This window comes from Bidens hawaiensis, unplaced genomic scaffold (assembly GCF_021521415.1).
Source record: "Bidens hawaiensis isolate Kalapana, Puna unplaced genomic scaffold, B.hawaiensis_p1.1 tig00044268_1, whole genome shotgun sequence".
Classification (NCBI taxonomy): domain Eukaryota; kingdom Viridiplantae; phylum Streptophyta; class Magnoliopsida; order Asterales; family Asteraceae; genus Bidens; species Bidens hawaiensis.
In genome coordinates this window covers 79,872-93,777 of record NW_027497870.1, presented here as the reverse complement: position 1 = coordinate 93,777, position 13,906 = coordinate 79,872, and the positions used below count along the sequence as shown (strand labels likewise).

Here is a 13,906-nt window from a genome sequence, read left to right as displayed (position 1 = left end):
GTGCCAAAAATGTCTAATAATAATTGAAGTTTTGCCACTTCTGTAAGTAGGTTCCTCTAATTTTTTCTTGGTTAAGTCAATGAAAAAGATTATGTTTGACACGAGAGGGCTATTTTATTCGTTTTTCATGAAATGAAATAATTGGGTTTCAAAGAATGTCAATATTTTCATGTGGAAGGCGGAGATGGATAGACCGGCCACTAGAGAAGAAGGTCTCGTGCTCCGATCCATTCCGGACTACGTATGGTGTGAAAAAGGCCAAAAAAACTCCAACCAGGCAGCCACCTTCTCAGCTCCTGTCATGTGGCTATCTCGGTTTGGAATTCGATTAGCTCTTTGTGCAAAATTCCTCCAATCGCTGCGTTTTTTTAGACTTTCTTACGTTACACTCTTTGGCTCCCCTTTGTAAGAAAAAGCAAAAGGTGTTGCGCAGTATTATCATGTCAACTCGTTGGTGAATTTGGAAGATGAGAAATGAAACCATCTTCACCGAAAAGAATTGGTCAGCCCCCAAGATGGTGAAGAACACTAAATCATTGGGGGTTATCGATGGATGAGAAATGGATTTTCGTTCATGGTTGAATGGGTGTAATTTCAACTTTTAATATTGTTTTATTGCAATTTGTGTTGTGTTTAATGAAAGTTGCAGTTTCATATATAAATAATTAAAAACAAAAATAATAATAGTTATGCATTGAGTATGGTGGACTAAAAGTGCCGAAAATGTCTAATAATAATTACATGAGGTCAAATGAAACACGTAACAACACGGTTAGTATATAATGATTAATTTATAACTTTGCTTGCCTGCTGTGTTTTGAATTCCACTTATTAATTAATTTATTTGTTTGTTTGTGTGTTGTCACGTTACGCCGTAAATCTCCGGTGGCCGCCGATATCTCCGTCGATCTGTCAACTCCTCCTCCATTCGCACACAGGTTAGAACCAATCATATATTTTCTCTACATTTGCACTTGCACATTTCCTTATTTCATTCCGGAACTTAATTTATATTTGATCTGATTTTAGCCAGATTCTCATACTTGTTCTGCTTAGGGTTTATTTAATGCCTTAGATTTGTGATTATCAGCCACTAATTGATTAATTAATTGCACATCTAGTATTACTACTATTCTTGATAATAACTGGAAGTTAATTTTGTAACTTACTTTTTACATGCTTAATAATTGGATTACTATAGCAAGCATAGCATTTTTTATGCTTACATTCTTCTGTTGGATCTGTTATATCAATCATGCATAGGAACAAGTCTCATGATATATCACTCACATTTGTTACATGATAAGATATTTGGGAGTTAGTTAGGTTTAACATTCAAATCTCCCACTACGGGTGGTTGTAAATGACCCGCCAATTTTGACTTACGAGTGCTCAAGCTCTTATACATCAGTCGTTTTTCAAACTCGAGCTCGGCTCATTTATTATTTATTAGTTCATTTATATACATATTTAATTATTTTTATTAGTTGAGAAACCTTAAACAAGTCTAAGCTCGGCTCGAGCTCTCGTGTTCAGTACCTTAAGGGTGTGTTTGGGATTGCTTATTAAGTCCAAAACGACTTATTAACTTTTATCAAAAAGACACAATCTCCTAACTTATCAAAGCCTTCTTATTTACACTACTTGATAAGTTAAAACACAAAAGGACTTCAGTTTGCCAAACACCTTATTAACGTTTAGAAAAGTTAATAAGTTAAGTTATAAGGAGCTTAAATAAGCAATCCCAAAAGCTCAGCTCAAGTTTGGGTATGCAGTGTGAATTTAATACATACAAGTCCAAAATAGCTAAAGCTGAAAAATACACAAGGCTCATGCTCATCAAGACTTGACGATTCTAAACAGTCTTTCCATAAAAGGCGCGAGTTCGGGTTTGATTACTGAACGAGCATTATTGGCTCGGTCTCAGCTCTTTTCAAGCTTTTTATCTATCCAATCTCAAGCAGCTAGCGAGTGGCTCGACTCTTTTGCACACCTAAAATTTGGGTTTTTTTTTGTTTTGGAATTCAGGTTAAAGTTTCGGCAGTATATTTTGTGCTTTATAGTATATAGGTATTGTGTGTAATCTCAAAAACAATATATTTATGGTTTAATTTCAAAACTTTACTTATTGACCTTCGACATACTACAGGTGGATTGTAATTCATTTCACTTTGTCGGTACAAAATGATGCACTGGAGGAGTTAATTTATTCACGGAGAAGCTTTCACTTTAAGTATTGCTTCTTATTTTGGTTTTTTAAATATATAAAGCCATGAAATTGGGTTCCCCTAAGTCAATGTCTGCATATCCAAAGACGATTCTGCCAATTGCAGCGTCTGTAGGGGGACTTGCGTTGTTTGTAATTTTTGCCTCCATGCTTCTGGTCTATCAGCCAATTGGAACTAAAGTTACTGGATATTTTTATAAAGTAGATGATCAAGCCTCCAAATTTGATTTGTTGTCTTCTAACAATGAAACAAGTATTATTAAGAACTTGGTGAATGACGCACACAAAAAAATAACTGCTGATTCAAGTACCGAGAAGACTGTGGATTCAAGTACCAACAAAACTGTCAATTTAGATACAGATAAACCTGTTGATTTAGATACAAATAAGAATGTTGATTTAGATACCAGCGACACTACTGATTTAGAAACGAACAAGACTATTGATTCAGGTCCCAAGAAGATTGCTGATTCAGGTATCGAGCTTTTTTTTGTTCCATTCACCTGTATGCTATGACTATTGGTTTATTACATTTTTTTATCTAATATGTTGTGGAAGCTATAATATGCTGTTATCATTACTTTTGTTGTGTCTACTAAAGTGCGAAGTTGCATAATGCCTGATTCATGGAACTTGAATAGATATTAATAGAATGGGCATCAGGGCATGAGACTTATAATATGTGATCATCTGTGCTGTCAATATGTACATTTATGTACTATTTTAGAATAAATCATTCTATAAAAAAATCACAACTTTACCTAAATAATTTTTCCTGCTATTTAGAAATGGTTAGAAAATACACCATTCTGTTATAATCTTGATTGAGGACTTAATGGGCTTTTATTGTTATAATCTTGATTGTGGTCTTAATGGGCTTTTATTAAGTTCATTTATATTACCTTTACATAAAAGATCCTATGAATGTTATTAAATGTATTAATTTGAGATAAAAATGACAATTGTCTTTTGTATATTATTAAAAAGGCTGACATCAGATTTCATTTCATCCCTACATGTCAACCAAACATGATAATGAAACGTAACAATCCACTATTACTATTTTAACTTTACACACACACACACACACACACGTATATATATATATGCAGTAACTTGCAGAAGTAAATTTGGGTCATCGGTCACAATTAGAGGTGACAAATTGGATGGGCCAGGGGGTTAGGAAATAGGTTAAAATTGGTGATTCGGTATCTGTTGAAAAGGGGCTTGCTGACCCAACACACTAATCTTTGTAAAAAAACTAGTATATTTATAAAAGGGGCTACTTTATAGAATAGTAACCAAGTTTCAAAAGTGTTCTAATTAGGTCACTCAACTTTTAAAAAGTGTTCCAATCAGGTCACTCAACTTTCATATTTTATTAAATTAAAGGTTTTAACATGTTTTTTTAGCCTTTTTCTTTTTTGTTTCACATAAGAAATCTTTTTATCTTTTCTTTTATGTTGACGTTGAGTGGCGACGTTTATTTTATTTTTTATTTTTGAATTTTAAAATAATTAACGTTTTTTAAAATTTTTTAAATTTAACTACATATATTGCAAATTCCGACCCCCACATCTTATCCTCCATTTATTTCTTGACGCACAAAAAAATTGGTGAGACTCTATTTGAAGATTCAGTGACCCGATTTGAGAAAAATATGCATGAGTGACCTAATTGGAACACTTTTGAAACTTGGTTACTATTCTATGAGATATTCCCTTTATAATGCATTGTTTCAAATACTAGCAAGTGTTAAAAAATGATTTCTAAACTTATATGCATTACACGTAATTTTGGTTGACTTTCAATCTGTTTCACCTTTTCATTCAAGCTACATTAATTCAATATTAATCTAACTCTGTTATAAATGCACATATTTTGATGCTTGAATTTGTAGGGTGTGATTTGTATCACGGGAAGTGGGTACTTGATTCAGCTGGACCGTTATACTCAAACAACTCATGTCCCGTGTTGACTCAGATGCAGAACTGCCAAGGAAACGGTAGGCCCGACAAGGAGTACGAGAATTATCGATGGCAACCCACAGAATGTAACCTGCCAAGATTTGACCCGAAAAAGTTTTTGGAATTAATGAGAGGAAAGACATTAGCTTTTGTAGGTGACTCGGTTGCCCGAAATCAAATGGAGTCAATGTTATGCATACTTTGGCAGGCAAGAATTCCTTCTCTATCATGTCTTATAAGAATAGCAACAACCGATGCCTGTGGTTTGACCATTTTGCAAGTTTGATCCCTAAATTTTAAAAATTGCAAGCTAAGTCCAAAGTCCAAACATTTGTGAGAGGGTTGTACGTTTTGTCCTCATTGTTAATCCCAGTTAGTTTTACCACTAAGAGGCATTGCTGTTTGGACTAAACGTGCAACCCTCTCACAAATGTTTGGACTAAGTTTACAATATTTAAAATCTGTGGACCAAGCTTGCAAACTCATCAAACCACAGGGACCATTTATGCATTTTATTCTTTTATATATGCACTTGTATTTATACTACTGGTGTCAAAATTACAGGCTGAAGCTCCTATTAACCGTGGGAATAAACGAATGCAACGTTATTATTTCCGGTCAACGTCCACCACAATTGTAAGAATATGGTCATCATGGTTGGTCAACAAAACAACTGAAAGTTTTGATTTTGCACCTGAAGGTGTAGACAAACTTCATCTTGATGTCCCGGATGACACATTTATGGGTGACGTTCCCACTTTTGATGTTCTTGTACTTTCCTCGGGTCACTGGTTTGCAAAACGCTCTGTTTATATTTTAAATAATGAGATTGTGGGTGGACAGTTGTGGTGGCCTGATAATTCTAGAAAGAAGAAAATTGATAGCACTGAAGCGTTTGAGGTATCGGTAGCAACTATTATGTCTGCGCTTGTGACTACACCGGACTATAAAGGGTTAACCGTGGTTAGGTCATACTCACCTGACCATTATGAAGGTGGGGCTTGGAATACGGGCGGGTCGTGTACCGGGAAGGTAATAATGACAGACTTTGAGATGTGTTTCTGAACAGTTTTGGCACGTACCAAAAGTAATTTGTTCTTTTTGCTTGAACTGGTTTTAGTTTTGACTTGTTACTTTTGGTCAAAATGTTGTTTTTGTCAAACCAATGTTTTCAAAACCAGACTGACAACGAACCGGCTGTCTTACCAGTTCACTGGTTGGACCGGATTTAAGAACCGGATGATGTCATAATTAATACAAAAAATAAATTAAAACTATTTGTGTATATATATGTGTGTGATACAAAACTAAATATGAAAATACTTTATGTTTTGGTGTGACTTTGTAATTTTAATAGATTGTTAAGACTAAGTAAATAAAATGTGGAGTCTGAGTAATAAATGGCTCATAAAATGAGATTTTGAAGGGAAAAACAAAGACATAAAAAAAAGGTTGGAAATTCGGTCTGACTGATGATCGGTCAGTTGGAGGGAGAACAGTTAAATAAGCTTAACTGAATTGGTCGTGAAAAAATAAATTTTGCTAATATTTTTTTCTTCAAAATCTCATTTTATGAGTCATATATTACTCGAGACTCCATATTTAAGTGATGAAAATCTAATATTATTGTAATTCCTTTTATGAAACTAGCGTCAAATTTGATCACAAAAATGATATAACTTCAGTAACAATATATTGCATTAATATCATATATTTTTCAACAGATAAAGCCTGCTGTGGATGGGGAGTTGGTAGAGAGCGGGTTCACAAACATAATGCACGACAAACAAGTATCAGGTTTCAATCGTGGTATAAAGAACAATACTAACAAATCCCGGGTGGCATTTATGGATATTACAAAACCTTTCTCGTATCGGCATGATGGTCATCCAGGCCCGTACAGGAGTCTTGACCCGAATAAGATCACGAAGAGGAGTGCTGACGGGCGACCACCACCGCAGGATTGTCTGCATTGGTGTATGCCGGGCCCGGTTGATACATGGAATGAGTTTTTGATGGAGACTATTAGAAGAGACTTTGAGGCTCATGATTCATGAGGTGACTGTTTTTTTTATTATACATGCATACGGCTTTTGTTTTTTACAGCATGATAGTATAAAGTAGTTGTGGTACCACGTTGTAATAGATAAGTTCCATACATGTTTCTGACCCCTTAAATTATTTAATTATCCTAAAACAACTATTGATTGGAGTTATTTATCTTTATTTACAAAAGTGTGTGAAGTTTGGTTCTGCAAAAACAACTATTGGTTTGTGATATATCGTTAACTTACATACTGGCGAGAATAACAAGATATGATCCTTGTATGGGGTTTAGGGCTATCATTTTTAACCGTAACCCGCTAATTGACCCGAACCCAATGTACCGATAAAAAGATTCGGGTTGGTTATCTGTTTTTGTTATAAATTTCCGAAAACCTGTTAACCCAACACCCTTAGCTTGAAACCATTTTAACTAACTCGAAGAACACCCCTACTTCAGTGCACATTGACCTATTTTTTTCAATTAACGAAATAATTAACGTGTTTGAATTGCATTTTGTGGTTGGAAACTTGGAATAGTAAGTAATAGTTAAACATGGTGTTAAAACATTTGAAATTTATCATACGCGGACATGAAAGGTAGATAAGTTACTCTGAGGTTTGTTCAGTTACCTAACTTTAGGAGACGAAAATGGCAGTTTAACATATAAACGTTTTGAATCTTCCTTATAACTTGTTTTGACTTTCAAGTTAATTAATATGAATTTTATATATAAGTTTTTGTTGGATATATTTTAAAAATCAGTACAAATTTTGGGGTTTTAATTTTAAAATATTGGCCTTCGGTTCTTAAAAGTCGAGAAAACCTTTTCTCTAATGAAATTCACGTGTGACTTTTTGAAGTCACATGCTCTATAAAATATAGGTCAAATACAAAGCAACATAAAAATTGACATGTGAACCGGGCAAATAAATATAAAAAAGGTACAGAAACTTGGTGTTTGAAGTAGTGTAAAATATGTTCTTTAAAAATAGTCAACTAGGATTTATATTATAGATTTTTCTTCGTATAACAAGTTTTCTACTTTTTAAGATTGGTTGAAGAATAGGTAGAAAGATACCAGACACTATTGGTGTGTTGTATAAGACATATGGCAGAGAAAATGGTTATACGGAACCATATGATATGCGGAAATAGCCATATAGGTCGTATGAGGGGCAAATCATACGATTCGTATAATCGTATGATGTGACGGCTTTGGTGAGCAAACTTGATTTGACATCATATAGTTGAAAAATGTGTGTGTTTATGTGTATATTGTGGATAATCATGTGGAAATAACTTGTAATATATTGTGAAAGCATCGGTCTTTGAGCGTTTCATGTGTTGGGTGTTGTAGCGGACAAAACGAGGATTTAGTCAAAGCAAACGAAGAAATTTGTCACAATGGGTGTTGGCCAAATTTGGGTTCAAGTGAAAGTTTGGTGCTAGCGGTTATAAAAAGTATGTTTGATGGTTTTATGCACGGGACATTTTGGGGAGCAGGTTAGGCAATTTTTTTTGGCGAAAAATACAATGGGAAACATTGATTGATTATTGTCATTCGTTTTTCTTTTTCTTTTTTTATATTTTGATAAAATTCAAGCAACATTCGTATCACTTTTTCTTTTTTTGATAAAATACAAGCAACATTCGTATCAATCAACCTAAGATGTCATAATTGTCATTCTATTATGGAGAATCTCCATTACGTGTATTGTGACCTATGTGATTTCCTGAAAGATGCGCGAATTATGTATGTGTAACTTATTAACACGTTAGTAAAACAAGTAATCAATTAAATCTCAAAATTGAAAGTGACTTTATATCTTCATTTACGTGACAAGTAATCAATTAAAATAACACGTAAAATAACTTGTTTAACCTTTTTCATTTAAGTTTTAGAATTAGTCACCAACAAATGATTCTCACATTTCAGCATCAACACCGATTTCTTACCACACACTAATTTTTTATGGACTCAACACCTTTCTACACATTTACTAGTCATAGATGAGCATGTACATCTTCTCTCTATTCCTGGTTTGGGCTTCGACACAAATCAATGGCTCGTATAATGTCTATAGGATGAAAAGAAAAAACACCCACTTAAACATATATTATTTTTCCCACTTAAAAATAGGATTATATTTATAATTTTATTTAATCGTAACACAAGTTTTCTATTTTTTTTAAGATTGTTTGAAAAATAGGTACTAACTTACTATTCAAACACCACTGGTGTGTCATGTGGGACGTATGACATGGAAAGTGGTTATACGGGATCATATGATAGACAAAAAATGGTCATATAGGTCATATGATGGGCAAATCATACAACTCGTATGATTTGAAGGGTTTTGGGGTGCTTGACTTGACATTATATGGTTGGATGAGTGCGAGTGCGAGTGCGAGTGCGAGTGTGTATATTATAAACAATCATGTGGAATTATCTTGTAATATGTTGTGGAAACATCATTCTTTGATCGTCTGATGTGTTGCATGTTGTAGCGGAGAAGACGAGGATTTAATCAAAGCAAACTTAAGCTATTTGCTACATTGGGCGCTGGCCAAAGTTAGGATCAAGTGAAAGTCCGGAGCTAGTGATTTTAAAAATTGTTTGGGCGCTTTTATGCACCAGAAGCAAGTTAGGCGATTTTTAGGTTAAATAAACAATGAAAACCATAGAGAATTGATACAAATGTGATTGATCGACTATAATTTATTATACATGTTAGTAAAATTAAATGTGTTATGTGATCAATTAAAACAGAAAGTGAGTAAAATTTTCTTAATCCTTATACACGTGACAATTTGTTTAATCTTGTTCATTTAAGTTTTAGAACTGTAGGAACCGTTCGGGATAAAGTAAATAAAACACTTTTAATACGATTACAATACAAAGAATGAACAAAAAATACATATCTAGAAAGCATTAAATTACTGTACAATTACAACTGAAATAAATCAAAGTACAAAGAATCGGGTAGAAGTAGAAGTTGGTGACCGAGGATCGTGTTGAACACGGGGCCCTTAAAACAAATTCCGAGTCTCTCCTGGTTTTGTTTCCCACGGTACAACGGCCGGAGCAGTATGTACTGCCGGAGTTGACTATGCACCCGAATTGGATCGGTTCGTACCTTCTTGGTTGTGTTGGAGAAGATGAAGAAATGTTGGAGAATTTGCAAACTCTTCAAGTTGCAAATGGTGTGTCAAATTCCAAGCTGAAGAGGTAGGTCCCAGCAGAGCCCAGTTGGACCGCAAGACTCACCTTGAAGAGGGACGTCTGCGCAAGGACCAACTGCTTCCGCAGGACCCACCATGCTCAGAGAAGAAGACCTTACGCGCAGTACGCCAGCTGTTCCCGCAGGGAAAGCCTCCCAATGGTGAAGTACCCCGCTTGTTCCCGCAGCTGCGGATACAAGCCATCAGGGAAGGCTACCCGCACTGATAGCAAGGCTACACGCACAAGGCACTAACTCGATACTTCAGTAATGTAACCTGAAGGAATGAGCAAGGCGGGAATACTCCCGCCCAAATGAGCCAGTCCGTATGCTTCTGGAAGATCTTTTGTACTATACCTGCCAAGGTATGGGCAAAATAGACGATCTGACCAAAACAGCCCATGAACCAATCACAGGGTGACAGCTCACCGACAACAGTACGAGGAGGAGCACCCTCTAGTACTGTTTGTCACTATTAGCCGCTGCCTACTCACCAACCCTCACTGTGGGACGTGCGTAGCCTACAGTTGGTGGAACAGTGCATAGCCGGCAGCAAAGGAACAGTATACAGCCAGCCTTGTCACTATCGGCCGCAGCCTATCCACCAACCAGCATGGCTTGTGCGTAGCCCACTGTTGGTAGAACAGGGATACTATTCAGCCGGCTGTACCTTCTTGGAAACCTACCTTCGGCTATAAATACTCCAACACCTTGGAATGGTAAGGACATCATCTGATATCTCATTATCTTATCTTCTCTAGCAATCTCTTAATATACACTTATATTCAGAGCAATCTAGTCTGATTCTCACGCCGGAGGGTGGTCACAAGGAGGAACCCCCCCTTCTCAGTGACGAGCTTACGGTGTCTGTTTTGCAGATCACCTGAAGAACAACTTTCTTTGCTGGACCTCATCCTCGTGGGAAACATCTATTTAACCCCCAGATTGTCCGTAATCTGCCCGGGGTCGATTAGTGTTTCTTCATTGGCGCCATCCGTGCATAAAAGCTAGAACTAATTCTTAGTTTTTTCAAAATTTCTGAAGAAATGGTTAACGTTACTCCGGTCCCAAAGCCAGTAAGTGACCAAGAAACCCCGGTAACCACAACCCCAGCAACTGGGGGGAACACCGGCGGTTATACAAATTTTACGAACACTACCCCGGTTACCCAAGCCGGGACAAGTGCAGTAAACAATATTTCACTGGGGTTCACTGATGCCCAGTTGGAGAAACGGATGAGGGTCCCTCGCCAAACACTCGATCAAGTTAAGGCGTGGGCCGAAGCACGTCAGAAAGAGTTCCAAGCTGAGTTGGATGAACGCTTGCGTTCACTTCAACAGGCTGACGAATTCGGCAGTACTCGCCAACATCTCAACATGAACAGTGAGTGCGAGTACTCGGACGATGAGCGGGAAGAATCCGATACCGACGCAAACCCTCGCCATAAGGCAAAAGGGAAGCGTAAGGAAACGGACTTCCAACCGACAAGGAATTTTGGAGAAACCTTTAAACCAACGAACGCGGGGAGAAACCCACGTGACTTCTCCAAAACCTTTAGACCAACTGCTACAAATGCAGGAAAGTCCAAGTTTGCAAGGGACATTGCGGAAGCAATCGCCCCGAGAAGTGCCAAACAAATGTCCAACATTGGCACTTATGATGGCCTATCCGACCCAGACGATCACTTGAACAGATTCATTGCGGGGGCAACCGTCAGTAACTAGACGGAACCCACGTGGTGTTGTATGTTCCAGATGACACTGGTTGGAGCGGCCAGGGCATGGTTCGATCATTTATCGGTCCACCACATCTATGATTGGGCGGACTTTCAGAACAAGTTCAGCCAACACTTCAGCCAACAGAGGAAATATACTGAAGAACAGTGGACGATCCTCAACTGCGTTAGAGAGGAGGATGAATCTTTACTAGACTTCATCACTCGCTTCAACTCCAAAAAGCTGAGTCTGGGCAACATAAGTGAAGATCTTGTTCGCGCCGCTTTCATCCAGGGCGCCGAATACCCAGAGCTTATCCGCACGTTGACGGGTAAGGACGGCATGCCATCCACATGGGATGCCATCATGACGGCGGCCAAGCGCTTTGCCGAGACAGAGAAGCAACTGGGTAGGGATCTTCCCCATAGTACACACCTCTACACGCAGAGGACCAGAGAAAACAATGTTCGGATCGCCCGGCAGAACAAAAAGAGGAAGCTAGGTATTTGGCAGTCAAGGGTAAATTTTGACACCTCATCCAGCTCTCGCCCTCTTGTTGGCGGAAGGGATAACACACACCCTTCAAGACGAAAACACCGGTGGACGCCACTCACCAAAAGCGTCACGGAGATATTTGCCACCGAAAAACTACCATGGCCAAAAGCTCCAATGATCCGGCAGCGACCTAATGCGGATCAAAGCAAATCCTGTGACTTCCACGGGACAAAGGGTCATAGTACGGAGGAGTGTACATCCTTGAAGGATATTGTCGAAACATTCGTCAAGGATGGAAGACTTACACACCTCGTGGCATCAATCAAAAAGGGAGGAAGGAATGATAACCGGTACAGAGGCAACAGACGAAAGCCCGTTGACATCAGCATCAACATGGTTCATGGCAACATCAGAGGAAGAAAAAGGCGAGCGACAGAACCATGCGCGTGGAAGGAAGCTGAGGTGCGCTTCCCGCGAGTGCCAGGAGGACCCAGCAAAGAAGGCCCTATCGTCATCAAAAGCCAGCTGGGGCACTACATCACTTCTCGCACTCTTGCTGACAACGGCGCCTCGTCAACGGTGATGTACAGGCAGTTCTTCGACAAGCTAGATGACGAAGACAAGGAACGCCTGGAAACGGTCTACGCCTCGGTGGAAGGGTTCGACGGCAGCACAAACACCCCCCTGGGTATCCTATCTTTCCCCGTCACTCTTACGGACGGGAATCACTCACGCACAGAAGATGTGGATTTTGTCGTGATGAGGAAGCCACACAACACATACGACATTCTCTTCGGAAGAGACGGGATGGCAAGATTCAACGCCGTGGTATCTTCAGTCCACGGCATGATGGGATGGCCAACAGCTGAGGGTGTAGCGATGAACACCGGCATTCCCCAGGTATGCATCGCATCTGTCTCATCTAAACCCAAACCAAAGATGGCTAAACCAACCATCACCGAACCGGAAAGATGGGCCTTCAATGGCAAATACCCTGACCAGGCCGTTACCATTGGCCCAACAGTTGTTGATCCCACACGCACCTTACTCAAACGCTTACTACAGAAAAACGCTGACATCTTCGCGTGGACACCAGCTGACATGACTGGTGTACCCCGAAGAAAGGCAGAGCATAAGCTCAAGTGCGATCCGGCTGTTACGCCAGTCGTACAAAAGCGCAGAGTAATGGGGCCAGAACAAACTAACGAGTGTAGAACCCAAGTCAAGGAACTCCTTGACGCAAGCATCGTACGCGTTAGCAGATATCAAACATGGGTTGCAAATCCCGTTATGGTACCGAAGAATAACAAACAATGGCGCATGTGCATAGATTTCAAGGACTTAAACAAAGCATGCCCCAAAGATTGTTATCCGTTACCCGAAATTGATCTTAAGGTGGATTCTTTAGCACCGTTTCGCCTTAAATGCTTCCTGGATGCGTATAAGGGGTACCATCAAATCCACATGGCCGTTGATGATCAGGACAAAACCGCTTTTCGGACGCCCGATGGCACATTTTGTTATCAAATGATGCCATTTGGACTTAAGAATGCCGGGTCCACATACCAACGCCTGATGGACAACCAGTTTTATGCCCAAATTGGGAGGAACTTGGAAGTCTACATGGATGACTTGGTCATCAAAAGCCCTGACGCAGAAGCGATGTTGAAAGACATCGAAGAAACTTTCAACACGCTCAGGAAGATAAACATGAAGCTCAACCTGAGCAAGTGTGCCTTTGGAATAGAAGAAGGGAAGTTCTTGGGGGTCATCGTCACTAAAGATGGCTTCAGAGCGAACCCTGAAAAGGTCGAAGCCATTATCAAAATGGAATCACCTACTACCATCAAACAGGCTCAGACACTGAATGGACGACTAGTCGCACTTAATCGCTTTTTGGCAAACCACGCGGATAAGTCGTTTCCTTTCGTGTCAACGTTGAGAAACTGTTTAAAGAAAACGCACTTCCGCTGCACACCAGAAGCGGAAGCAGCTTTTCAGGAGATTCGGTCACGCTTGATCGAACTCCCAACGCTCACAGCACCAAAAGCGGGGGAGGAGTTAATCCTATACCTTTCCGCAACAGATAGAGCAACCGGGGCGGTCCTGCTAGTTGAACGGAAAGGCATCCAGATGCCAATCTATTATGTCAGCCGTATCCTAACAGACGTAGAAACCCGGTACTCTACCCTCGAAAAGTTAGTCTTAGCACTTATACACGCTTCACGCAGGTT

The 13,906-nt window shown here is 39.2% G+C and overlaps 1 protein-coding gene across 2 annotated transcripts; it reads left to right on the top strand.

The window, feature by feature from the left end:
• Window positions 1-834: 834 nt before the first annotated feature.
• Window positions 835-6,335, top strand: LOC143594874 (protein YLS7-like). 2 transcript variants are annotated; one of them, XM_077074072.1, is made up of 5 exons: window positions 835-938; window positions 2,150-2,702; window positions 4,128-4,402; window positions 4,759-5,226; window positions 5,919-6,335. In XM_077074072.1, exons 2-5 carry the CDS (start codon window positions 2,273-2,275, stop codon window positions 6,249-6,251), a joined length of 1,506 nt encoding a protein of 501 aa, XP_076930187.1. In that variant the 5' UTR covers window positions 835-938; window positions 2,150-2,272; the 3' UTR covers window positions 6,252-6,335. The 2 variants fall into 2 exon arrangements, with proteins under 2 accessions (XP_076930187.1, XP_076930188.1); XM_077074073.1 differs by lacking the exon at window positions 835-938 and having other exon boundaries at window positions 1,824-2,702.
• The last annotated feature ends 7,571 nt before the right edge of the window (window positions 6,336-13,906 follow it).